The 24,888-nt window shown below is 44.0% G+C and overlaps 1 protein-coding gene and 1 non-coding gene across 2 annotated transcripts in view; both read right to left on the reverse strand.

Moving 5' to 3' along the window:
• Positions 1–494: 494 nt before the first annotated feature.
• Positions 495–24,888, reverse strand: part of LOC108442027 (zinc finger protein 107-like) — a 32,117-nt gene continuing 7,723 nt past the window's right edge. The window contains exons 3-9 of the mRNA XM_037543897.1: positions 21,501–22,154; positions 19,355–19,359; positions 19,119–19,192; positions 14,730–15,533; positions 14,496–14,536; positions 9,480–10,407; positions 495–3,265 (exon numbers count right to left, since the gene is read on the reverse strand). Coding sequence (XP_037399794.1) covers positions 2,357–3,265; positions 9,480–10,407; positions 14,496–14,536; positions 14,730–15,533; positions 19,119–19,192; positions 19,355–19,359; positions 21,501–22,154 — 3,415 coding nt within the window. The 3' untranslated portion in view covers positions 495–2,356. The remainder of the gene's footprint in view (positions 3,266–9,479; positions 10,408–14,495; positions 14,537–14,729; positions 15,534–19,118; positions 19,193–19,354; positions 19,360–21,500; positions 22,155–24,888) is intronic.
• On the reverse strand, positions 15,779–15,942 carry LOC119265053. Its single transcript, XR_005131374.1, has one exon. It is a non-coding gene; the product is annotated as a U1 spliceosomal RNA (small nuclear RNA).

The raw sequence follows: 24,888 nt of genomic DNA on the forward strand, positions 1-24,888 counted from the left end.
GTAGAAGAATGTATGTCACTTTTTAAAAATTTTTTTTAAAGTTCTGAGCTTTTCGTTTTTAGCTGTTGAGCACCTTTACTGCCATTCACTGAGGACTCCCTCATGGGCGCCCTCTGCTGTTCAGCAGTCCTGCTTTCGATATAACGGGGGAAATAAGAAGTGGCCAGGCTCCTCATAAACCGGCACTGGTGTTTAGTTTTGAACTTTGATTAATCAATCAATACCAGCTAAAGGGGCCGAGTCATCATATCCTCAGAATATTTGTCATTTTTAACCTTAACTCATCACTCGGAGCACAGAAACCACCTTAAAACCCATTTTACAAGTTTCCTGCAGAAAGTTCAGGATAGAAAAACGGAACTCGTTGAGGAACCATGTAGTCCACATTCTGCAAAGTTTCAGTTCTTCAGAAGATTCTACATCAATGGAAAAGCATCACTAAATTGTATAATTAGAGTTCAGTCATTACAACAAAAGGGTGAAATGAGACAATGTTTTAAGGTTCAAGGGAGGAATCCAGTTTAATTATCTCAGTTTTAGGAGTGAAGCGTATATTAAACATTAAACAATTAGTTAGTAACTGCAATCCAACAAAAACAGATGTACACAGATTATAATACAGCATATGGTTTATAATTTAGTTTGGTCTGCCAAGCTTAAACGATTCGTTCAGCTAATGCTAGTAAAAAATGTAATCATTGCTTTACAAAAACATATTTGGGGGGTAAATGCACCACCCTTATAGGAAAATGGAATAAATACCCCACAATAAGCATTTTGTTTTTGTACATTTAGTCTGGAAAACATGACTTAAAAAAAAAAACTAAATAAGAAACATTGAAATATAAACAAACCCATCGCAAACAGAGTTTATGGCTGATTCCATCCCGTCTTGGAGCCCAGTTTCTCTCTCCACTGCTCCCAGTGTTTGAGGAGAATGCCCAGATTAGGGTTTCCCCACCTGCCACTGGACGCCCACCACCTTGCAGATTTAGTGTTATCTCTGTTCCCAACACACCTGATCCAACCAATGAGCTTCAGTGAGTCTTAAAGCGAGAAACGACAAACCTTCAGCACCAGCATCTGGAAACACTCACCTAAACTGCTGGTCCAGCCTTAGTATTCCGTATGATGCCTTGGAAGTTGGTGGTTCAATACAACCCTGACTATCTTCCCACCAAATCTGTCCACCTACTTGAAAATAAGAGTCTTTTACACAATGAACGAGGAAATGCCAACCCTCAGCTAAACAGATGCTTATTGATTTGATTGGCAGACACTTCCTTCTCCTACAGTGCCCCCTCAAGATGTCTGAGGAAGCTTCAGGCCACCACTTGTTCCAGTTTTCTCCCCAGTTTAGTCGTGTCCAATTCCACCCACGTGCTAGGACTTCCCCAGTCACACGATACCCCCAGCTCTAGGAGGGTGAAGGCAAACACAGGCTTCCACCACATCTTCTCAAACTGCCACTAACGCAGCTTCATTGTACAGCTGAACACACTCGGAGGAGAGCGCCAACCGCCAGATCTGTTACACCAGCTAACCGACACCTGAGTGAATGATGCCCACCCAGAGAGAACGAGGACAACTGTGCTCTCGGACTCCTGACCACGGACAACTGTAGCATCACCAGGGATCGAACTCACGACCTCCTGATGACTGGACCAGCGCTTAGACAGTTGAGCCACTATTTTTTAAAAATAAAACCACCACACACATTTTCTAAGCTGCTTCTCCCTCAGGGTCACGGGGGAGAGGCTCCAACAACCCAGCTGTCATTGGGCGGAAGGCAGGATAAACTCTGGACAGGTCGCCAGCCCATCACAGGGCAGTAAAACTACTATTCGGAGCTAAAGTGGAACATTATTGGCTTGATTCTGCATATATTTTTTGAAACCTTTTATTTTCTATTACGATATTCTTGCATTAATAATTGGCTGTTTTTAATGCTCAGCACAGCAACTCTGAGCTTTGGAAAGGAGAGAAACTAATTATTATTATTATTATTATTATTATTATTATTATTATTATTATTATTATCACTCCATTCCATGTTCTGGATCCCACTGGTGACCTCCTGTATAAATACAAATAAAGCTTGGCCATGACTTGGTAGAGCATGGGAACGAGATCCTATTGCATGGCCACGACTTGGTAAGTAGTGATCTCATTCCCATAAGTCGTTGCCATGCATTAGGAACTTGTTCCCACACGTTAATAAGGCGTGGCCTTGAATTACTTTTATTTATACAGGATGTCACCAGTGGGACTCCATACAAACCAGCCCTCAACATCTGTTTCTCACAACGTTAGTAACCTAAAGACTGATATTTAAACAGCGAAAATGCAGGTTAACCTAAAAGTAAAAACAATGATAATCACTGTTTTGATAAACACCACGAGTGATCTTGATGCACTTGTGTTTCTTCAAAGTGCTGGAATGTCTGAAGCTCCACCCGCACTCGGAGCAGTAATACGGCTTCTCTCCGGTGTGGATCTGCTGGTGTCTTAAGAGAGTGCATCGGTCACCGAAGCTGATCCCACACTCTGAGCAGTCGTACGGCTTCTCTCCCGTGTGGGTGCGCTGGTGTGTCCGGAGATTACTGATCTGATTAAAGCTCTTCCCGCACTCCGAGCACTGATACGGTTTCTCTCCGGTGTGAGTGCGGCGGTGTGTCTGGAGGGTTCCTCTGTTCCGGAAGCTCTTCCCGCACTCTGAGCACTGGTACGGCTTTTCCCCCGTGTGGATGCTCTGGTGTCTTCGGAGATGACTCTGTTCACCAAACCTCTTGCCGCACTCTAAGCAGGGAAATGGTTTCTCTCCTGTGTGGGTGCGCTGATGTATCTGGAGACTTTTTGGATAGCTGAAGCTCTTCCCGCACTCAGAGCACTGGTACGGTTTCTCTCCGGTGTGGATGTGCTGGTGCAGTTGCAGGTTAGCCCGCTGAGTGAAGCTCTTGCCGCACTCTGAGCACCGATACGGTTTCTCTCCAGTGTGAACGTGCTGGTGTAGCTGCAGGTTACGACGGTGAGTAAAACTCTTCTCACACTGTGAGCACTGGTGAGTTCTCTTCTTTCTGGCGCTTTTTTTCGTTTGACTGCAAGACGCGTCAGTGTCTGGAGTACCAGAGGGCGCATCCTCAGTATTGGAGGTTCCTCCAGACTCCAGGTTCTCGTGTTCAGGTCCTCCTGGTTTGTTTTTTAGCAGTGGGAGTTGGTCCATCTTGGTGGCGTTTCCAGACATGAGTAGAGGTAAATTTAAGGCTCATAGAAAGTGACACTAGGAGCAGGACGGGACCAGGAACAGGACGTTGTTCATTTCTGGAAGAGAAAAAGGAAAAAGACATTAAAACATGAAACTGATGCAGCAGAAACACAGCATAACTACCTAATGTTCAGCAGGTGCAGAACAAGATTTCATAGAGAATCTTATTCAGCCTCACTCATCGGAGTTTTATTCCAGTTGAGCAGTGTTGAGGATACCATTATAGAACCAGGACACTAGATGAAACAATAAAATGAGTTCCTGCACACATCCTTATTCTTTTTCCATGGTATTCCTAGTCCTGGTCCTGGAGAACCTCTTTCCTGCACATTTGTGTTTTTCCCCCACTGTACTACACAACTACTTTTTTAATGATTTAATCATATTAAATCATGATACTTATTTTTGATACAATGTGTATCCCAATATTTAGATTTGATAAATCTGATTTACAATTGATGTTTTATGAAGCAACACGGTTTATTAATTTACCTGCTTTAAAATGTTGGTGTACGTGGTTCTATTAGAATTTTATAAAAAAAAAAAAAAAAGGGGGGGGGGGGTTCTGCTTTTTGGCGCTCCATTGAACCTTTGTTTAGTCCTACACAGATTCATCTGCAGCAGGTTCTCCAAGCTGAAGAACCGTTTGATCATGCAATGGGTTCTTTTGAGTGCTTGATTCTACATAGATCCATTTGGTTCACTAAAGAACCATTGAAGAACCATCTTTAGTAGTACAGACCACAAAATTTGAAAGCCTATAAGTGTTTAATCTGATGGATTTACAATAATTTTTTTGTAGTTTTACAAAGTTCTATTTCATTGTACTAATAAGAGGATGAAGGTGAGCGCTAAAACCATTCAGTAATTTAGTAAATCATAGCTGGAAATGAAAAGCAGAGCATATTAAATAAGCTACACTATATTTCCAAAAGTATTCAGTCACCCTTCCAAATCATTGAATTCAGGTGTTCCAGTCACTTCCATGGCCACAGGTGTATAAAGCCGAGCCCCTCGGCCTGCAGACTGCTTCTACAGACATTAGTGAAAGAATGGGTCGCTCTCAGGAGCTCAGTGAATTCCAGCGTGGTGCCGTGATCGGACGCCACCTGTGCAGCAAGTCCAGTCGTGAAATTTCATCACTACTAAATATTCCACAGTCCACTGTCAGTGGGATTATAACAAAGTGGGATCAACTGGGAACGACAGCAACTCAGCCACGAAGTGGTCGGCCACGTAAAATGACAGAGCGGGGTCAGCGGATGCTGAGGGGCATAGTGCGCAGAGGTCACCAACTTTCTGCAAAGTCAATCACTACAGACCTCCAAACTTCATGTGGCCTTCAGATCAGCTCAAGAACAGCGTAGAGAGCTTCATGGAATGGGTTTCCATGACTGAGCAGCTGCATCCAAGCCTTACATCACCAAGCGCAATGCAAAGCGTGGAATGCAGTGGTGTAAAGTGCCGCCACTGGACTCTAGAGCAGTGGAGACGTGTTCTCTGGAGTGACCAATCAAGCAAGGTCAATAAAGACCTGCATGAGCGAGTTTGGTATGGAAGAACTTGACCAGCCTGCACAGAGTCCTGACCTCAACCCGATAGAACACCTTTGGGATGAATCGGAGCGGAGACTGTGAGCCAGGCCTTCTCGTCCAACATCAGTGTCTGACCTCACAAATGTGCTTCTGGAAGAACGGTCAAAAATTCCCATAAACACATTCCTAAACCTTGTGGAAAGCCTTCCCAGAAACTGTTATAGCTGCAAAGGGTGGGCCAACATCATATTAAACTCTATGGATTAAGATTGAGATCTCACTCAAGTTCATATGCGTGTGAAGCCAGACGAGCGAATACTTTTGGAAATAGTGTAAACTGTGACTCCTCATACAAGTGCAGGCTCCTTCTGAGAAATGAACAGAAATACAAAAATATAGCCTAATATTTTTCTTACACAGCAAATAGGCATAAACGTCAAAGTACGTCCAACAGAAATGATTGATTAGATAAGTGATGCTTGTTTCGTAAGCATGTTCTGACCCAGCATGAGCCGATGTATTAAACGTGGGTGTGCGGTACTCCATGTAGATGTAAGCTGAGCATCTGGGCCAGAATCAGACCTGCTCTGCTGGAAAAAAAACAGGTCCAGGATTAAAACCTGATAGTTTTGTTTTGTTATGGTTACCATTAGAGACCACTAGTTTCCTGTAGGGCACCTTCAGATCCCATCAAATACATCTGGGATCGGAGCACCCGTCAAACCATTAGAGTTCTTTACGTGGTGATATCAACCCATCAGGAACCAGCAAAACCTTTAATGGGTTCTATGACCTCTCAGCAGGTGGAAGCTATAATACAGGACACTTTCATTTGGATCTCAGACCTGGATTTCAGTACTGCTGCTTTGTGAAAGACCTAGAAAATAATCTGTAATGAACTCTGAAAACCACCATCTCCGCTGAAAAGGGACCATTAGAAACCATTAGGGTTACAACCACATGGTTTTGATTTGAAGCTGGAAATTTCCCGTAGAACACCTTTTTAGGCTACGTTTACATTACCAGGCTGAAGCGGGTACAAATCCGATTATTTGCCGTGATGTGACTCAGATCTGGAGTTTTCAGGGCGGTGTGGACACATCTGATCTTTTTGAATCAGACCCGAGCCACCTTCATATGTGGTCCTAGATCAGATACATGTCCGATTCGTGGCCATGTGACTCTCACTGCCTGTTACCATGGCAACAGCGCCAAAGCCTTTAAACGGTGTAAAAGCAGCTTCTTCTCCTTCATCTGGCTTCAATAATGAAGCTGAGAGCTGATCAGAGTTAATGATCCTCTCAGCGAAGCTCGTTCTGCTCGTTAGCTTGCGCTGATGATGCAGTGATTCATTCACGTGACGTCACTGAGTAGGACGTGGTCATTTCAGACGCCGGTTCGTTCACATTAATGACGAATTTGAATCACTTACCTAAACGGGCGTGAACCGCCGAGTCAGAGTGATCGGACTTGAGCAACGAGGCTTGCAACGTGAACATGGCTTATGATCCCATTAGGAAACCATCAAATGCATTGAGAATGAGCCACTGGTCACCTGTTAAACCATTAGGATCCTTTACACGGTGACATCAACCCATTAAAAAAAGACAAAGCACATTACAAAACCATCAGGAACCAATAGGCACACTCCTCTCTCCGTCCGTTCCTCGGAGAGTGCATCTGAAACTCAGTGTGTGAGGTGTAGAAGATCCTCACCTCCAGCAGCTCCTGCTCCTCCAGCAGCTCTGAAAAGCAAAACTCTGGCGACGAGTGGGAAAAGCAGGACGTTGTGAAGGATCTAGAACAAGGCCACGACCTGCTCAGAAGATCGGGATCTTCTACTTCTCCACTTTCCTGGGGTTGATGTGTCACCGTTACCACATTAGCGCCCCCACATGGGCTCCAGTTGCTTCACATTGGACCTTGGTGCCTTGTGTGAGGAGTCCTCCAGTAGGGGGGGGCCTTTTAATTCCTGCTGATCTCGGGCGGCCGCAGTGATTGACAACTTCATATCCAGATGGACGAGGCCAGTGGTCACCAACACTCCTCCTGGAGATCTACTATCCTGCAGAGATTATCTCCAACCTGCATCTAACAAGCTGCTCCACCACTTCACTGGTTACTGATCTGATGGGTTCTACAGAGGTTCATTAACTCTAATACAGCTCACAAATTAGCTTTGATACAGCTGATCAGCCAATCAAGACCTTCTGGAGAGGTTCATTAACTGGAGAAGATTGGAGCAGGAATTGAAGGCCGATCTGAAGAACCACTTAACATGTTATACAATCTTACAAAAGATGGTTCTTCAAGATATTTGGTAAAGGGAATGGTTCTATTTTAAACCATAAGTTATCTGTTGTATACACGCTGGTTCTGCTGTTAGAAGCCTGACATCGTAACAACACAAGAACCCGGACACGGAACATGTTTCAAAGGTTCAATGTAGAACCATATGCAACACATTCCCCATTGACCTGAAGAACCATTTCACCATGCAGAGAACCCTTGGTTCTATATAGAGCTCATGGTTCTAAATAGAACATTGCCCTTTACTTAAGAACAGCTGAAGAATATTTTTAAGAGTGTACATTATACGAAAATCCTGATGGAATCAGTGCTCGGTACGAAGCAGTTCTCATGAAACATCTGCTTTAACAGAACCTGAATGGAGCCGTTTGTGATTTTTGGTATGAATGTTCTCCACAACACTGTACGTGGTTCTGCATGTTAAGAGAACATGCAGGGGAATTATGAAATGGACTGCTGATGGAGATGGTCCTCAAATATTTTTGGCATCTGACATTTAAAGAAAGGACACAGTTTTGAGAGAATTTCTTTTTATTTAGTTTAACGAAATAAAAAAATTAATTGGATCCTCCAGTTTACACTTCAGAAAGTAAACACGTTCCAACCTGACTATCATTTGTACCGAATGCCAAGCTCTTCATGTCCACGCCCAGGTGTTTTAGGTTAATACAGGACTGCAGAAGGTACGTTCTAATTCAGTCTGGGGTTCTCCAAAAGCATCTTAGCCCATAGATGATTCTGAAATTGTAGAGCGAGCATCACACTGAACACTTTCTCTACCAGCGTTAATGATCTTAACAGCAAGATGGTTTTGGAAAACTGGGCCTGGATTGATTCTGATACCTGAACTCCATCACCCTGGTGACCCCAAAGGTGGAGGTTCCAGAATCAGAGGCAGGCTGTGATTGTGTGTTAAGAACAGTTGGAGAACGAGGTCAAGAAGAAAATTTCATCTTAAAACCCACTTTTTACGAAGACTCTGACGTCCACCAGTGTTCTCTTATTTGGGGTTTGTTCTTGGGTGAGAACAGAATCTACACACACTCAAGAGTACAAAGGAGAGAACAGTTCTGCGCTTTAAGAACATGACATGAATCTGACAGACTCCTTCTTAGGACCTTTCTCAAGAACACAATGAACCACCTAAGGAAGACACTGGAGAAAGAAGACCTGAGACCTCAGTCCTGAGGGCCTCGATGATTCTGGACGAGTTGCTGTCTTTTCATTCTTTTCGGGCAGCTGTAAAGAACGCAGGTTCGTTCCAGAGCCAAAGCAGTCAGGGTATCATCTTTAGCTAAAAACACTTAAGTACAGAGCTCGGGTGATATTTGGTTTTAATTTGTGGTGAAGACCTTCATCACCATCAGGAAGGTATCGGACATGCCTGTTTACTGTTTATACATATTTGATTCTCCAAATTTTACTTCTAAAGTTATCTTATGTGACTTAAAAAGGTGTTTAGAAACTTTTCCGTTCTTGTTCATATGATCTACTTTAAAACTGCTTTCCGCTCGTCTTTAAAAGCTTTGGAAGCAACAGCAGCATTTCTATTGATCTAAACTCTCCATGACTTAAATGACCTGGTACAATAAACTAATCCAGTGATTATTGAAGTAATTGATTACTTTTCCACGACTGTGAGGTCCATGCACATTGATGTGAACTCGTAACTCGATCTGCGTTCTCATTCTTTAGGTCATTACCCAAACTCCTGACCACAGGTGAGGGTGGTGATGTACACAGACCGGTAAATAGAGAGCCTAGGCTTATAGCTCAGCTCCCTCTTCATCACTATAGGTCGAAAACCACTGCTTAAACACAGCTGATCCAGCCAATCAGGGACTTGGGAATAGGTTGATTTCCTGGAGCAGGTGTAGCAGATGTTGGTTGGAACTAGACTTTGCTGGAAGGCAGGTCTTCAGGACCAGAGCTGGAGACCACAATCATACAGATATGTTAACACTCAGATACACTTAATATACGTTCTACTGTAGTCAGCGTTTCTACTGGTTTTGACAGTGGGTGAACATTACTGTGCATTTAATGCATAAATTAAACAGTTTCTGTTCTTCTGCGAGTTACTTGGCTGGTTATAAAGCAGAAATCCGATTACTGTCTGACTCATGAAGACCCAGAATTCCCCAATTATCTGACTACCCAAGAGCGTGAAAACACACTAAAGCAGTTACTGACACAATCTGATTTTCAGATTACATACTCGTACATAGTCACACAATCTGGTGCCTAACACTCACAACCTTAAAGACCCCCAAATCTCACAAGTTCAAGAACTCTTTTTCTTACAATATCAGCAACAGGGCTCATTAGAAAACACTGAAAACTTGAAACCACAAATTAAAGTTAACTTAAAAGTAATAAATATGAAAGTCACTGGTTTGAAAATCACCCTCAGTGATCTTAACGCACTTGTGTGTCTTTAAAGAACTCATATGCCTGAAGCTGCGGCCGCACTCTGAGCAGTAGTACGGTTTCTCTCCGGTGTGGATCTGCTGGTGTCTCTGGAGGGCGCACCGGTCACCGAAACTGTGTCCGCACTCTGCGCAGTCGTACGGCTTTTCTCCGGTGTGGATGCGCTGGTGCGTCCGCAGGTTACTGTTCTGATTAAAGCTCTTCCCGCACTCCGAGCAGAAATACGGCTTCTCTCCGGTGTGGATGCGCTGGTGTGTTTGGAGAGTACCTTTGGTTCTAAACCTCTTCCCGCACTCCGAGCACTCGTACGGTTTCTCTCCGGTGTGGATGCGCTGGTGTCGTTGGAGACTATTCTGATTATTAAAACTGCTCCCGCACTCCGGGCAGTCGTACGGTTTCTCCCCGGTGTGAATGCGCTCGTGCATCTGGAGACTACTCGGATGATTGAAGCTCCTCCCGCACGCCGAGCACTGATACGGTTTCTCTCCGGTGTGAATGCGCTGGTGTTGTTGCAGGTGACCTCGCTGAGCAAAACTCTTTCCACACTCTGAGCAGTGATACGGTTTCTCCCCCGTGTGAACGCGCTGGTGCGTTTTGAGGGTACAAGTGTCTCTAAAACTCTTCCCGCACTCTGAGCAGTGGTGAATCCTCCTCCTCCCGGTACCTGTTGGCATTCGGCTGCGAGACGCGTTGGCATGGAGAGTCCCGGGGGAGATTTGCTGAGGGCTGGAGGTTCTTATGGATTCCATGTGCTCACATGTAGGAATTCCTCTTGGTGGTGTTCCTTGATGTGGAGGTAAATTCAAACCGTGTAGACAAATGGACACCTGGAGCAGGAGACCACTGAGAAGAGGACGGCGTTCATTTCTGAAGGAGGGGTGGGGGGGAGGGGGTGTAGACATAAAAATGCAGAAAATGACACAAGGTGGGGAAAGTAGCTCATGAGTTCAGACTATTAAAAAGTATTTAACAGAGAAAATACTTTTTATCTTCAATTGCAAAGCTCATTCCGTAGTTTTCCGTCCTGCTATGGCGACTGATTTGATTGATTTCACTGCAATACTTTGGAATTATGCTTCACAGGACTATGGACATAAATGTTTCCAGCCAAACTGCTGATAATTATTTACTACTCAATTAACCAATACACTATTTTAGTGATGCACACAATTAATCTGAACTATTCACATTTCACTGCTCCAGCATAGCTCAGTTACTACCACACACTTCTAAATAAAGAAATCCTTCAAGGATTCTTTAGTAAAACCAATGGTTCTATCCATCCATCCATCCATCCATTATCTAAGCTGCTTCTCCGTCAGGGTCGCGGGGGGGTGCTGGAGCCTATCCCAGCAGTCTTCGGGCGGAAGGCAGGATACCAATGGTTCTATATAGAACCAAAAACACTCAAAGAACCTTTTGCATGCTTACATGGTTCTCTGCACAGTAAAATGGTTCTTGAGATTAACGGAGAAAGTGTTGTGATTATAGTTCTACATGGCACCAAAAAGGGTTCTTGAATTGTTCAAGCCTGCCATCGTCACAATAGCAGAACCTTCTTGGTGCTAAACAGAACTTCTCCATAAATCTGAACAACTGTTTGACCTTGCTAAGAACCTTTTAAGCGTTCTGTTCTATGAACCATGCTGAAGAAAATGCATGAAGCATGAAGTGGTCTGTGCTGGTTTAGTTGGTCACCACAGCAGGTCATTATGCTTTTTGTCCTAGCAGGATAGGTTCATCGTCTTTACTGAAGAACCCTTGAAGAACCAGCTACTTTGAGTGTGTTTAACTCGGCATATTTCATTCAGCAGCTGGCATATATAATTTAGTTAGTGGCCTGTTTCATTCCCATACTGGCACGTTTCCCTTAGTGGGTCTTCGTTACTGGCACGTTTCCCTCATTATATCTACAGTATTGGAAAATTACTCCAGTACATGTTACTATGGGAGGCAAATGCAGCCAATAAATGAAATAGATATCCTGTCAAAATTGAAAATGAAATTAAATACCTATATTTGCTATTTCGTTTTCACATAACCACGAGCCATTTGTGACAAAAATAAAAATTAATTTAAACAACTAAAATTAAATTTAAATTAAAATTAGTTTAGTTTTTTCTGGTATTTCTTGGCCGAATCTAAAATGAAAAAGCTAACAGAGAAAAGAAAATCCACGCTTCTCTTTAGCTTCGGTTTTTCTTCGTGAAATTCTGCATCATTCCTCAAGCTAAAGTCTCGAGTCTCGAGAAGAAGCATCGCCATGATCTGGTGAAACGACACCAGACGAAACAGACTCAGCAAAAACTGTGGAAATGTGATACTGGCATTTATATCGAGACACATCGTTATCCGTGTTATATGGACCATAAATGCTCGACCAGGCCTGCGTTTGGTCTGGTACGTTTTCTGAGGCCGTTTGATCTGAGGATGTCCTAAAACTCACCCGTAGCCCCGTCCAGTGCTAATTAACATATATTTACATGTTGGTCAGGTTGAAAATGAAAAAGCAAAGTAGGAAATGAAAAGTAAATCTCCAGCAGGTGGCGCCAATGTTCATGTACTGTCGATTTATCACTTCATTTTAATTTTGTCAGATTTGCAGCCGATTGCTATGAAAAAGGAATAAGAACGTAAACATTTTGATTTTAGTTTTGACACGTATTCTGACTTTCATGGAGAAACGCCAAAGCCTGAAGTTTGGATTTTCTTTTCTCTGTTAGCTTTTTCATTTTAGATTCGGCCATGAAATACCAGAATAACGACTACAATGAAACGACAAACAGAAGATTTAAATTTATTTTTTGTTTTGTAATGTATTTTTTATTTTGGCAGGATATTTGCACAAGTGTTTTGGAAAAAGAAACGGAAAAAAGAGATTTGCATTTACTTTTTATTGTTTAATTTTAGTTTCTTTTTTGGCCAGATTTGCTCCCCATACATTTGCCTCCCATGGATTTGCTTCCCATAAATTTGCCTCCCATAGAATTTGTTTCCCATGGAATTTGTTTCCCATGGAATTTGCTTCCCATAAATTTGCTTCCCATAAATTTACCTCCCATGGAATTTGCCTTCCATGAATTTGCTTCCCATACGTTACTGGAATATTTCCCTCAGTACATCACAGCTCTAATACCGCCAGTGTTTGAACTCGCTGACCTGCCGCTCTCGGATTCGGGGTCACTGTGGGAACATCGCTGACACTGAAACTTAAACCTCGACCAAAATGACCATTCTGATCAAAATCAACAACAAAGCGACATCACCGGCAGAGCCTGGGCTCAGCCTGCGTCTGCGGGGATTCCCACATTCCTTACATTCCCTGAGATCCCCTCTCCATCCATCCCTCTGAGAGGATCAGGACCTCAGCGCGCGAATAGAAGATCCTCAAACTTCAGCAGCTCCTGCTCCTCCAGCGCCCGTGCGGAAGCACTGAGGGGTCCGTTTGGAGCGGAATCAGGAGGGAAAGCAGGAATTCGGAGGGAATTCGGACAAAATCATGGACTGCTGTGAACGGGATGAACGGGACGGTCGGTTTTCTTCTTCTTTGCTTTACTGGGGTTGAGGAAGCACAGGTGTAGCGCGAGCGCCCTCACCTGGGCTGCAGCAGCTCCGCGCTGGAACGTGGTTCCGACAGACCCCGCCCCCCGCGCAGCGATTGGCCAGTGGAGCTGTTATCTTTTTAAGAGCTTTTAAACGGCGCCTCATATACGTCCTTTGACGTCAGCGAGCGCGAACAGCCAATCAGCTGCTCCGCTCGCCACACAATCCCAGGCAGCAAGCATTTATGGGTCAATTAGCTTAATAAGGTCAGCGCCCACCCTCAGACCACCCAGATCACTGGCCTGCAAACAAGCTCCAACTAGTTTTTAATCTTCTCAAACAGATTTTAAGTGCACAGAGAGTTTATTTTGGAAAAATATTCAAAATAACAGAGAGAGAAAAATAATAACTAGGCCTGACATAAAATGATTGTATAGAAATTGTTGTGGACACTCTAAAATTATTTACTAAACTAATTTACAAAGTAGAACTAAAGGACCTCTTGCTGTCAGGGATCAGCACTCAGGGGGGTCAGAAAAAAGAATATTCGGTGAGATTTCTTGGCTTTTTTTTAGTGAAATCCATCCGTCTACTTTCTAAACTCAAAGAAAGGTTCTGGCCGAGTGATTAGACACTATTTTACCTTTTTCTTTTTAGCCATCGAGCTCCGTTCACTCCCATTCACTGAGGACGTATTTTATGATTAAATGGAGGAATTCATCAACAGAGCCGACCTTCCACTTCTTCCAGCGGCGCATCAGCGCTGTATACTCTCAGCAGAACCGGCCTGTGTACCGTCAGACTCTCACTGCGCTCATATCATTCCTGCAGTTTGAGCTGCAGCTGATAAAATCAACAGCCAAGCCTTAAAATAACATCTAATAAAATAATATCTGCGTTTGATTTATGGCCGAACATCAGCGGCCTGACTAGTTCAACTCAGATTGATAAACTAATGACAAAGAAGCTGAAATCAAGGTTTATTATGACTGAAGACTGATGACAGAAGTCCAGAAGCCCCTGAGTTTAGTGAGGTTTATATCAAATGAGACAATTAAAAAAAAATATACACACACACACACACACACACACACACACACACACACACACACACACACACACACACACATTATATATATAAAATTTCCAATTTTGACTGGAAATGAAATAAATAAAAGGATGCATTCTGACTTTTGTGCAGTACTGTGTGCTCTAAAACATTTGAATGAGGCAGCGTAAAACTAGAACCAACTTGTCTGGTCCCACCCACCAGACACAGCTCTGCAGGCACAGAACCGTACAGACCTTGGTCCTCATTCTCCAACACCCCACTAAGTTTGTTCTTAAACGTGTTCTTGAGAAAAAGTCTGTCAGGTTCATGTCGTGTTCTTAAAGCGCAGAACTGTCCTCACCTTTGTCCACACTCTTGAGTGTGTGTAGATTCTGTTCTTACCTAAGAACAAACCCCAAATAAGAGACGCTGGTGAGTGAGAATCTTCAGCAAACCTGCATAAGAGGGTTTAAGAAGAGATTTCCTCTTAGGAACGGTTGGGGAACGAGGCCCAGTGTTACCAACTGCCCTCACAGAACATGTTTTAATGTTACAGTTAAACTAAAAGTAATAATTGTGAGAATCTCTGCTTTCACAAACACCACGAGACACACTTGTGTGTCTTCAAAGTGCTTGAATGTCTGAAGCTGCGGCCGCACTCTGAGCAGTAGTACGGTTTCTCTCCGGTGTGGATCTGCTGGTGTCTCTGGAGGGCGCACCGGTCACCGAAACTGTGTCCGCACTCTGCGCAGTCGTACGGCTTTTCTCCGGTGTGGATGCGCAGGTGTGTCCGCAGATTACTGTTCTGGGTGAAGCTCTTGCCGCACTCCGAGCACCGATAGGGTTTCTCTCCGGTGTGGGTGCGCTGGTGCTGTTTCAGATGAGCTCGCTGGGTGAAGCTCTTCCCGCACTCCGAGCAGTCGTGCGGTTTCTCTCCGGTGTGGATGCGCTGGTGTCGTTGGAGATTATTCTGACTGTTAAAACTGTTGCCGCACTCCGAGCACTGATACGGTTTCTCTCCGGTGTGAACGCGCTGGTGCGTTTGGAGGCTGCTCGGATGATTGAAGCTCCTCCCACATTCCGAGCACTGAAACGGTTTCTCTCCAGTGTGAATGCGCTGGTGCTGTTTCAGGTGGCCTCGATGATTGAAGCTCCTCCCGCACTCTGAGCAGAGGTAAGCTCTCTTCTGTTTGGTACCTTGTTTCCTTCGACCGCGAGATGTGCTGGCATGGAGAGCCTCAGGGGACGTTTGCCGAGTTCCACAGGTTCTTCTGGATTCCATATTCTCACATTTGGGAATTCCTCTCGGCGGCATTTCCTGATATATTTGTGGAGGTAAAATTTTAAACCGTGTGGGCCAATAGACACCAACAGGGGAGCACTGGGGACAGGACGGCTTTCATTTCTGGAAAATGTTAAAAACAAACAAAAAAAAATCAACGTGAAATGAAGGAAGAGTATGACATGACTGGGTAAAGCAGCTTCTGAACAAACAATGAACAAACTGCAGATCTAATCCAGTAGTCGCCAGTCCCTGCTGTAGGGAATCACTGCCCTTTTTAAAAGGACAAACAGGGGCAAGTAGAATAAAGATCAGTATCTCCTGTGTAGGCTTTAATAATCTATTAATAATTGCAGAATCATCAGGGGAGAGCGCGAACGCAGTCCCCCACTACCAGAAATTATGCAGTCGAGATTCCCGCATTTGGGGAATTCGCAAGGGTCAGCACCACCCAAGTGCAATGGCAGAGCCTCGCCCTGGGTGAACCACCTTCATGATCATGGTATCGCCCCTGCCAGGTAAGTAAGACAGCAAAGGCTCAAATCTGGGTGGTGAACCTGTGGTGAGTGGAGCTGTTAGCTAAGTTAATGCTACTCTTGCTCATAGATGTACATTCCTACATGTACATTGGGTCCAGCCAGGCACGTCAGCAGCGCTGCCATGTTAGGGAGGTCAACATCGCTGCTGGACTGCATTCAGTACCATTACAGAGCGGCAGTTTAAGTAAGATACTGTTCAAAATTACACTGTTTCAGGAATATCGCTCTCGGAAAGCAGGATAGGATTATATAACCGAGGGAACGCAGTGATCCACGCTCATGTTTGTGATGTTTATGTATAGATATGGTCGTGTGGTTAGTGAGGCCCGGACTGATGTGACCGTTTTTCCTCTTTCCTTTTGTTTTATATTAAGATTATTTTATTAAATAGTCCATTCAGGGGGTTTTAACTTTATGTAGGAGTTACATATTTACAGTGATGGTTGACGCTTTGTAGCAGTAAGTTAGAGCATTCCTTAATCCGTGTAGACATTCATAACAGATTAACGTTAGCACCTTCTTACACAAAGCTGAAGTGGGCTTCTTATTTGCCAGCATCTTGTTCGAATTTTCCTGTTCCACCTTAAATGGTGCAGCTTCAGGCACCATAAAGTGACTGCTGCACCATTTAAGGTGGAACGGGAAAACTCATAGAAGAAGCTGGTGAATAGGAAGCCAGCTTTAGCTTCGTCCTCCTTGCTGTGTTTTGGGAGGGGGTTTATTTTATATTGATGTGTATTAAGATTAGAAGTGATTCACACACTGATGGATTTGCTTGTGTGTGTGTGTGTGTGTGTGTGTGTGTGTGTGTGTGTGTGTGTGTTTCTCGCGCTAAACTCAGTTTTTAACGTCAGGTGCAGGCTCAATACTTTCCTGCTGGTCTGGACGGCTAATTATCATGATCAGTTATTAAAGTAGTAAAAGCTACTGAGAGCAGATCCGGGCAGGCTGGATTAATCTGAGCCTGAGGATTATAACAAAACAGATTGGGTGAAAATCGGTTGAGTAACGAGGAAGTTGTGGCCGATTTAATAATTTACATTTACGGCATTTGGCTGACGCTCTTATCCAGAGCGACTTACAATTTGACTGCTTTACACAGGTAGGTGAAGGTGGTGTTAGGAGTCTTGCCCAAGGACTCTTATTGGTATAGTGTAGGGCGTTTGCCCAGGTGGGGGATTGAACCCCAGTCTACAGTGTAAAAGGCAGAGGTGTTACCCACTACACTAACCAACCACCTGATCCTGAGACTCTTCGCCTCTCAATACAAGTGAATTTGTTCACAAGCAGATCTTGACCTCTCCAACATGGCGGACGCTCAGACGTATCACCTCAGATAGAGAACAGACAACTTGGCATCTAGGTGTGTATATCTAGCGCTCTTGCTCCACTACACTGTCCTCTTTAGCACCTTGCATTAGCTTAGCTAATACAGCTTTAACCTAGGTTGAGTTCCACTTCAGCGCTGCTCCACTGACAGGCTCTCTCTCTCAAACCCTCGCCAACATCTAGGACAGTCGGCTACTCACACAGCGAAGTAGCCTGATCTCCCTGTTGGATTCTTAATTACATGACACTAATCCATCAATATGCTGTTCAACAGTTCACCTGTTCATTCTCATCCAATTATATTATGAGATCCTCTTAAGTTGTAAGTTGATCACTTGCATAGCCAACTTTGGGCCAGTCGTGGGCTGGAGGTTGGGGAACCAGCCTCGTGACCGGAAGGTCACCGGTTTTATCCCCTGAGACGACAGTGGGCACCGTGGATAGGGCTGCCCACCAGCGCTCACTGCCCCCTAGTGCGTATGTGGGTGTTTCACTGCATGGATGGGTTAAATACGGAGGTCTAATTCCTCTGCGTGCAAAACACTACAGGCTAATGGCTCTGAACGAATGAACTGTGGAGGCCGTAGCTTAAACGGAACAGCTGACAGCCCCTAGACTATAACATGCTTTTAGAGCAAGAAGCACTGATCTACAACAGTCTACCCACACTTTGCAGCAGTGGCCAATTTAGCAGGTTGTTTACTGAGATCTTTTATGCACATCAACAAGCGCCTTCGTCATTAACATACTGGTAGGTGGTGGGTAAAATGCCCTCCATGCTGTGATCCCCACCTGTGAAAGTCACCTACACCATCCCAATAAGAGTCCTTGGGCAAGACTCCCAACACTACTTGCATGTACCAGTGCAAATAAAACTAAGTCGATAAGAGCATCAAATGCCATAAACGTACATATAAAGGTATGGCCAGTGCAATAGAACCTGTTTGGTTCATGTTGTTGTTGTTGTTGTTGTTGTTGTCGTCGTCCGGTTGTCACCAGATAGGAGAATAAATTTCGGAAAGTATATCAAAAATGTAAAATATCAATTTACTGACCTGATACTTTTTTTTAAAACCAAGACAAATGGCAGGTCATGGCAAGCATTCACAAATATTATTATTATTATGAGGATAAAATAATAATAATAATAATAATAATAACAACAACAACAACAACAACTGTTTTTTTCTGAGAAGTTATTTTAACAGCAAAAATAACACAGGCTTCACACACACGTTAAATAGTACACGGTCAGTATTCTTAAACAGCCGGTCAGGTCAGTGAGCTCCTGCTGCGATGGACTGAAAACCTGCAGAACCATTAGAACCATTAGGATTAAAACCTCATGGTTTTGCTTTCTATTGGAAATGTTAACGGTTAGCATTAGAGACCACTAGTTTCCTGTAGAACACCTTTAGATCCCATTAGGAAACCATCAAATACACTTAGAATCAGAACACCTGTGAAACCATTAGAGTCCTTCACACTGGGCCATCAACCCATCAGGAGATGCACAGAACGGCATTAGTAGCTACTGGACGGCAGCAGAACCTTTTAAAGGGTTCTGTGATTTTTTTTTTTCCAGCAGAGCAGACCTCTGTGCAGAAGACAGGACCCACCTGGCCACACCTGGCCACACCTGGCCGGAAACCCACATGGCGAAGTTTGGTCAAACTTCAAACTGAAATAGGAGCTAATTAGCATAACAACCATGAATATTTATTAGATGAAGTTTTGGACAGACTACAGAAAGTCTTACATGTAATATTTAGCTTTCACAAAATACTCAGTGTTTGTCAAACACAACGTTTTAGTCGAGCAAAAAGCACCTCACCTTCAGCAGAGCAGCTCCTACTTCTCCAGGAGTTCTGCGGAACCGTGAGGTGGGCTCCTCCGGTTCCTCAGGCTCTGGAACAGCCCGTAAGGCAGCACCCAGTTTAACCAGGAGGCAAACAACCGTGAACTTTTCCGGGATTTGGACCGAACCGAGCGATCTTAATGGGATCTTCTATCTTGTTCTTGTTGCTTTTAGGAGGCTGAGGAACCACAGCTGAAGATGAGCGCCCCTACCTGGACTGCACGGGGATTCACACTGGCACCACGTGATCACGGAGCCTGGCGGAATTGGGTTGTTATTTAAATCCCACCCGTTTTCCGACAAGCCCCGCCTCCTGAGCTGTGATTGGGTAGTGTTTGTCCGCCGATTGGCCAGTTGAGAGATCATTCGGTCTGACAAGCTTTGATCAGCTTTACAAAATCTATCAAATAAGGTGAATTTTTTTATTCTTTTAAAAGCTTTTTGTTTTTGTTTTTGGATAATGGAATAAAATTTATGATGTACTGTTTAGCTTCTGTTTCAAATTTGAGAAATTTGGGTTTGAAGTGATTTAAATTTACATTCATGAATAGGAAATTTTGCCTAAAGCTTAATCAAATCAATAATACTCTATAGAAATGTGCTGCGTTATGTCATTATATTCAGTATCGTGTACGTCTGGACTGTGACTGTATTTTGAAAAATCTTCTATTATAGAAAAATCTTCTATCTAATCTGTCTATTCTTGTTTATGGTCACGTCTGTCACACCTGTCACTTGTCATGTGTAGGCGGAGCCTAATCTTGGCATCAGCCCTGCTATAAAACCGCATCAGCCCAGTGTCTTATGGGTCGGGCTGGCTGTCTGGTACCTTTTGTCACATTTATTATGACTGAAGCCAAAACACATTAACTAAGCAAAGATGAAACTCAGGGTCAGTACAAATCAATAATACAAATGTACATAAACCTTAAAGGAAATGACCTAAAAAGAGAATGAAATAATCTTATATTTTTATATTAGGGTGTCTTACAGTCACAGAGCTTCACAGTGTGTATATACAGAAGCAGCTTAATTTACCAGCAAGGAAAAAGTCACAATCACTATAAAACAACCATATTAACATATAAAACTGAGGACGGAATGGCATTTAAATATTAATAACTGCTTATTATTTATTATAGATGATGTAAAAACTTAATGATTTGATCACAGAACTGCGTCTGAGTTATTTCAGGTAAAGTACACTCTTAAAAACGTTCTTTAGTAAAGACAGTGGTTCTATAAAGAACCACTGACACTCAAAGAACCCGTTGCATGCTTCGCCATCAATCTGAAGAACCATTGAATGTATATGGTTCTATACAGCATCAAAATGGGTTCTTCTACACTCTTGGCAAAAAGGGTTCGATATAGAACCAAAGAAGGGTTCTTTGGCTTGTAACAATAGCAGAACCTTTTTTGGCTCTAAATAGAACTCTTTTCAGAAACGTTCTATATACACCGATCAGACAGAACACTATGACCCTTCTCCTTGTGTCTACTCTCACTGTCCACTTTATCAGCTCCACTGACCGTGTAGTTCCACTCTGTAGTTCTACAGTTACAGACTGTAGTCCATCTGTTTCTCTGATACTCTGTTACCCTGTTCTTCAGTGGTCAGGACCCCCATGGACCCTCACAGAGCAGGTGCTATTTGGGTGGTGGATCAGACTCAGCAGTGCTGCTGGAGTTTATAAACACCTTAGTGTCACTGCTGGACTGAGAATAGTCCACCAACCAAAAATATCCAGCCATCAGCGTCCTGTGACCACTGATGAAGGACTAGAGGATGACCAACACAAACTGCAGCAGCAGATGAGCTGTCGTCTCTGACTTTACATCTACAAGGTGGTCCAACAAGGTTGGAGTGTCTAATAGAGTGGACAGTGAGTGGACACAGTGTTTAAGAACTCCAGCAGCACTGCTGTGTTTGATCCACTCAGACCAGCACAACACACACTAACATACCACCACCACGTCAGTGTTACTGCAGTGCTGAGAATGACCCACCACCCAAATAGTTCCTGCTCTGTGAGGGTCCATGGGGGTCCTGACCACTGAAGAACAGGGTAACAGAGTATCAAAGAAACAGATGGACTACAGTCTGTAACTGTAGAACTACAGAGTGCAGCTATACAGTAAGTGGAGCTGATAAGATGGACAGTGAATGTAGAAACATTTACAACACAATCTCCATCAATCTAATAATCATTGTTTGTACTGAAGAACCATCATTTTTACTATCTACACACTGTTTTCACTTTACTTACACGCTTCTTGTTTTCTTCCTCATAACCTCCACTGCTAGCTTTTCCTCTATTGTCCATATTGTGCAAAATATATATTATTAGATCTGTTCAAATTCCCCAGCCACACTCCGCAGAATTATTTACAGAATAATCAGGATAGCTGGTGTGCTGAGCTCCTTCCTCTCTCTGAATGCACAGGTGTCTTTGTAAAGAGCTCAGGTGTCTGAAGCTCCGCCCACACTCTGAGCAGTAATACGGTTTCTCTCCGGTGTGAATGCGCTGGTGTGTTAGGAGGTGACTCTGGAGATTGAAGCTCCGCCCGCACTCCGAGCACCGATACGGTCTCTCTCCGGTGTGGGTGCGCTGGTGCCGTTGGAGATGAGTCAGTAGCGTAAACCTCTTCCCGCAGTCTGAGCAGTGGTGCCTTTTCTCTCCGGTGTGGATCAGCTGGTGTCGTCGGAGATGATTCAGCGCGTTGAAGCTCTTTCCACACTCGGAGCACTGAAACGGTTTCTCTCCGGTGTGAATGCGCTGGTGTCGCTGGAGGCCGTTCCACTGATTAAAGCTCTTGCCGCACTCCGAGCACTGATACGGTTTCTCTCCGGTGTGGATGCGCTGGTGTGTTCTGAGGTGGCACTGCTCCCTAAAGCTCTTCCCGCACTCGGAGCACTGATACGGCTTCTCTCCGGTGTGAAGGCGCTGGTGCCTTTGAAGATAATTCTGCTGGGAAAATCTCTTCCCACACACCGAGCAGGGCGGCGTTCTCTTCAACCCGGGACTTTTATTCACTCGTTCCTGAGATGCATCAGTGCAGAGAGTACCGGATGATGTTTGTTGAGTGCTGGAGCTTTCTCTGGACTCCATTTAGTCTCTCCTGGCATTCCTCTCTGATGGTAGAATTTCTTCATGTGTCTGCAGGGGTAAATTTAAGTCCACCATTCATTTCTGGGGGAGGAAAAAAAGTCATTAAAATCTGTGAAATGCAACAAAAATGACAGAAAACCGAGCTCTTCCTTTTTCAGGAAGGTTCACTACAGCTCTGGTTGTTCTAAATTTTTGCCAGATGGACATTTCCAGGTAGGTTATAACAAGTTCACTGGCCATCAGTAATGTAGAAGAAATAAACTTCTGCTGAGATTGGTGTAGACAGGTTCAGCACTCAGACTCCAAATGCTAATGGGTTCTGTGAAATTCCAGAACTGGTAACGCCTTAAAAATGCTATGCTAGTAACCTCGTAATTTCTGAGTGCTTACTTATGAAGCAAAGTAGCCTCAGTCACGTTTACCACAGGTCACCGACATCTGGGCAGCCTATATAGAAGTGAGGGGCACACAGTTGTCAGTAAGTAGTCAGTAAAACTCTCAATCATTGCCAAGAATCGACCCTGACTCTCAATCACAGAGTCGAAGAATCCCTTGGAGTCGACAGCCCATCACTAGTAGCAGGCAGTGCATTCGCATGGCCAAGCAAGTCTTTCTGAAAACTGCACCTGAAGTCCTCTCTTAGCAAAAAGGGTTCTATATAGTACCAATTGAAGGGTTCCTTGGCTTGTAACAATAGTGGCAATGGAAATAACATCACGAGTGCCGTAGATCATCACAGCCGTGATGTTATAGTGACTCACTCCTCGAGTGTCTCTACTGCTTTAATACAGCAGCTAAATAAATACAGTAAGAAATGAATAAACTGGCCGTGAACGCGGCATTTAATGTTTTAATGTTCAGTTCCTTCCTCCTAATTATAGCTCCTTAACGAGCAGCTCGTTGCTACATCAGAGTAACGAGCTCCGCCCACTCGCACCTCAGCCGGCAGTTCGTTCTCCAGCTCCTTACACTAAATTCCCAAACTGTCGTCTCCACTGAGCAGCTTTTCAGTCGGCAGCTGTGACAGAAGAACAGCTGAACAGCCTGGAATCAGCCAGAAATGAACCCAACACCATTCGCCAGACGTGTCTGATCTTCAGAGTAGAACCAAATCAGACTGACCCATGAAACTGACCCAATATCAGGTTCAGCTCAGTTTGGTCAGTTTGTCCAGATCAGTATTAATGTTGTTTTGCTCCAGCCGGTCTGTAAAGCTTCTTACAGCCCGTTTAGTTTGGCGAATGGTGTTGGGTTCATTTCTGGCTGATTCCAGGTTGTTCAGCTGTTCTTCTGTCTCAGCTGCCGACTGAAAAGCTGCTCAGTGGTGACGACAGTTTGGGAATTTAGCGTCGTCTCGTCTTCAGAATCGGACCAAATCGGCTGTCGGTCAGATGTGATCTTAACAGTGTCTGTTTTCTGTTTGTGGCAAAGTCAGAAGTAAAAACGTTCAAATGGCTTGAGCGTCTCCTACAGCTGTCAAAGTCGTTGCTTAGCAACAGCGTCTCAGCGGAGTGATAGTGTTTGTGAAAAACCTGTGATGTTATGGTGAAATAATTGCGTGGTTAGAACGTCTCTCAACCAATCAGCTCGCATTGCCGGAACTAACTGTTGTATAATGTTATATACAGAACCATTTTATTGTTCTATACACGGCCTTTACCAAAGATCGCTTAAAGAAACGTCTTTTTTTGTGTACAAACATAGCTGTAAAAATCAGTTCATCACCCAGAAACAGGCCCTGAAGCTCAGAAGGTCTCATGAGCACCGCTGTACAGATAGTTCTGTATATAATAATTTCTATGTTGTCATCAGACCTGCATGTGTAGCTTTTATTATTCCTTCTTTATTCTATTGAGTGTATCTTAATGCATGTTAACAGTCTGCTGCTTGTCTGGTCTGTTCAGTGTGTTACAGCCCTGCTGGAAAAGGACCATTAGAAACCATTAGGACTAAAACCTAATGGGTTTCCTTTCTAATGGGAATTGGCTGAAATGGTTTCCAACTAGTGTCCTGTAGAACACCTTTAGATCTTAGTAGGAAACCATCAAATGCATTTACAATCAGCCACTGGTCACCTGTGAAACCATTAGGATCCTTTACGCGGTGATATCAACCCATTAAAGAAGCCAAGACACGTTCACATCTTTAAACACTACATTTCAAAAGTTTGACTGAACTCAGTGTGTGACCGTGGGAGGTGCAGAAGACCCTCACCTGCAGCAGCAGCTGCTCCTCTGTGGAAGCTCTGATGGGTTTGTCTTTAGCAGCTCCGCCTGTTCTCGGACAGCCGGTAGGACAGCATGAACACAGAACTCTGACCCACAACGCAGAACCTGAGAGGAGCCGGACGGAACCGTGCACCGTTGATCAGAATGAGATCTTGGATCTTCTTCTCCTCTTCGCTGGGGTTGGAGAACCACACTTACAGAATTAGCGCCTCCAACTGGTCTGCAGGGGCCTCTGACCAGACCACGAATTAGGGGGTTATTATTTAAATCACACCCGTATTCCGTCTAACCCCGCCTCCAGAGCGACGATTGGTTAGTTGACTCTACGCCACTGCTGGTCACTCTTGGACCACCCAGATGATTGTCCTGCACTCAAGGTGTCACTAGCTTTTTTATTTCCTCAGA

Source organism: Pygocentrus nattereri, chromosome 13, assembly GCF_015220715.1.
Source record: "Pygocentrus nattereri isolate fPygNat1 chromosome 13, fPygNat1.pri, whole genome shotgun sequence".
Classification (NCBI taxonomy): domain Eukaryota; kingdom Metazoa; phylum Chordata; class Actinopteri; order Characiformes; family Serrasalmidae; genus Pygocentrus; species Pygocentrus nattereri.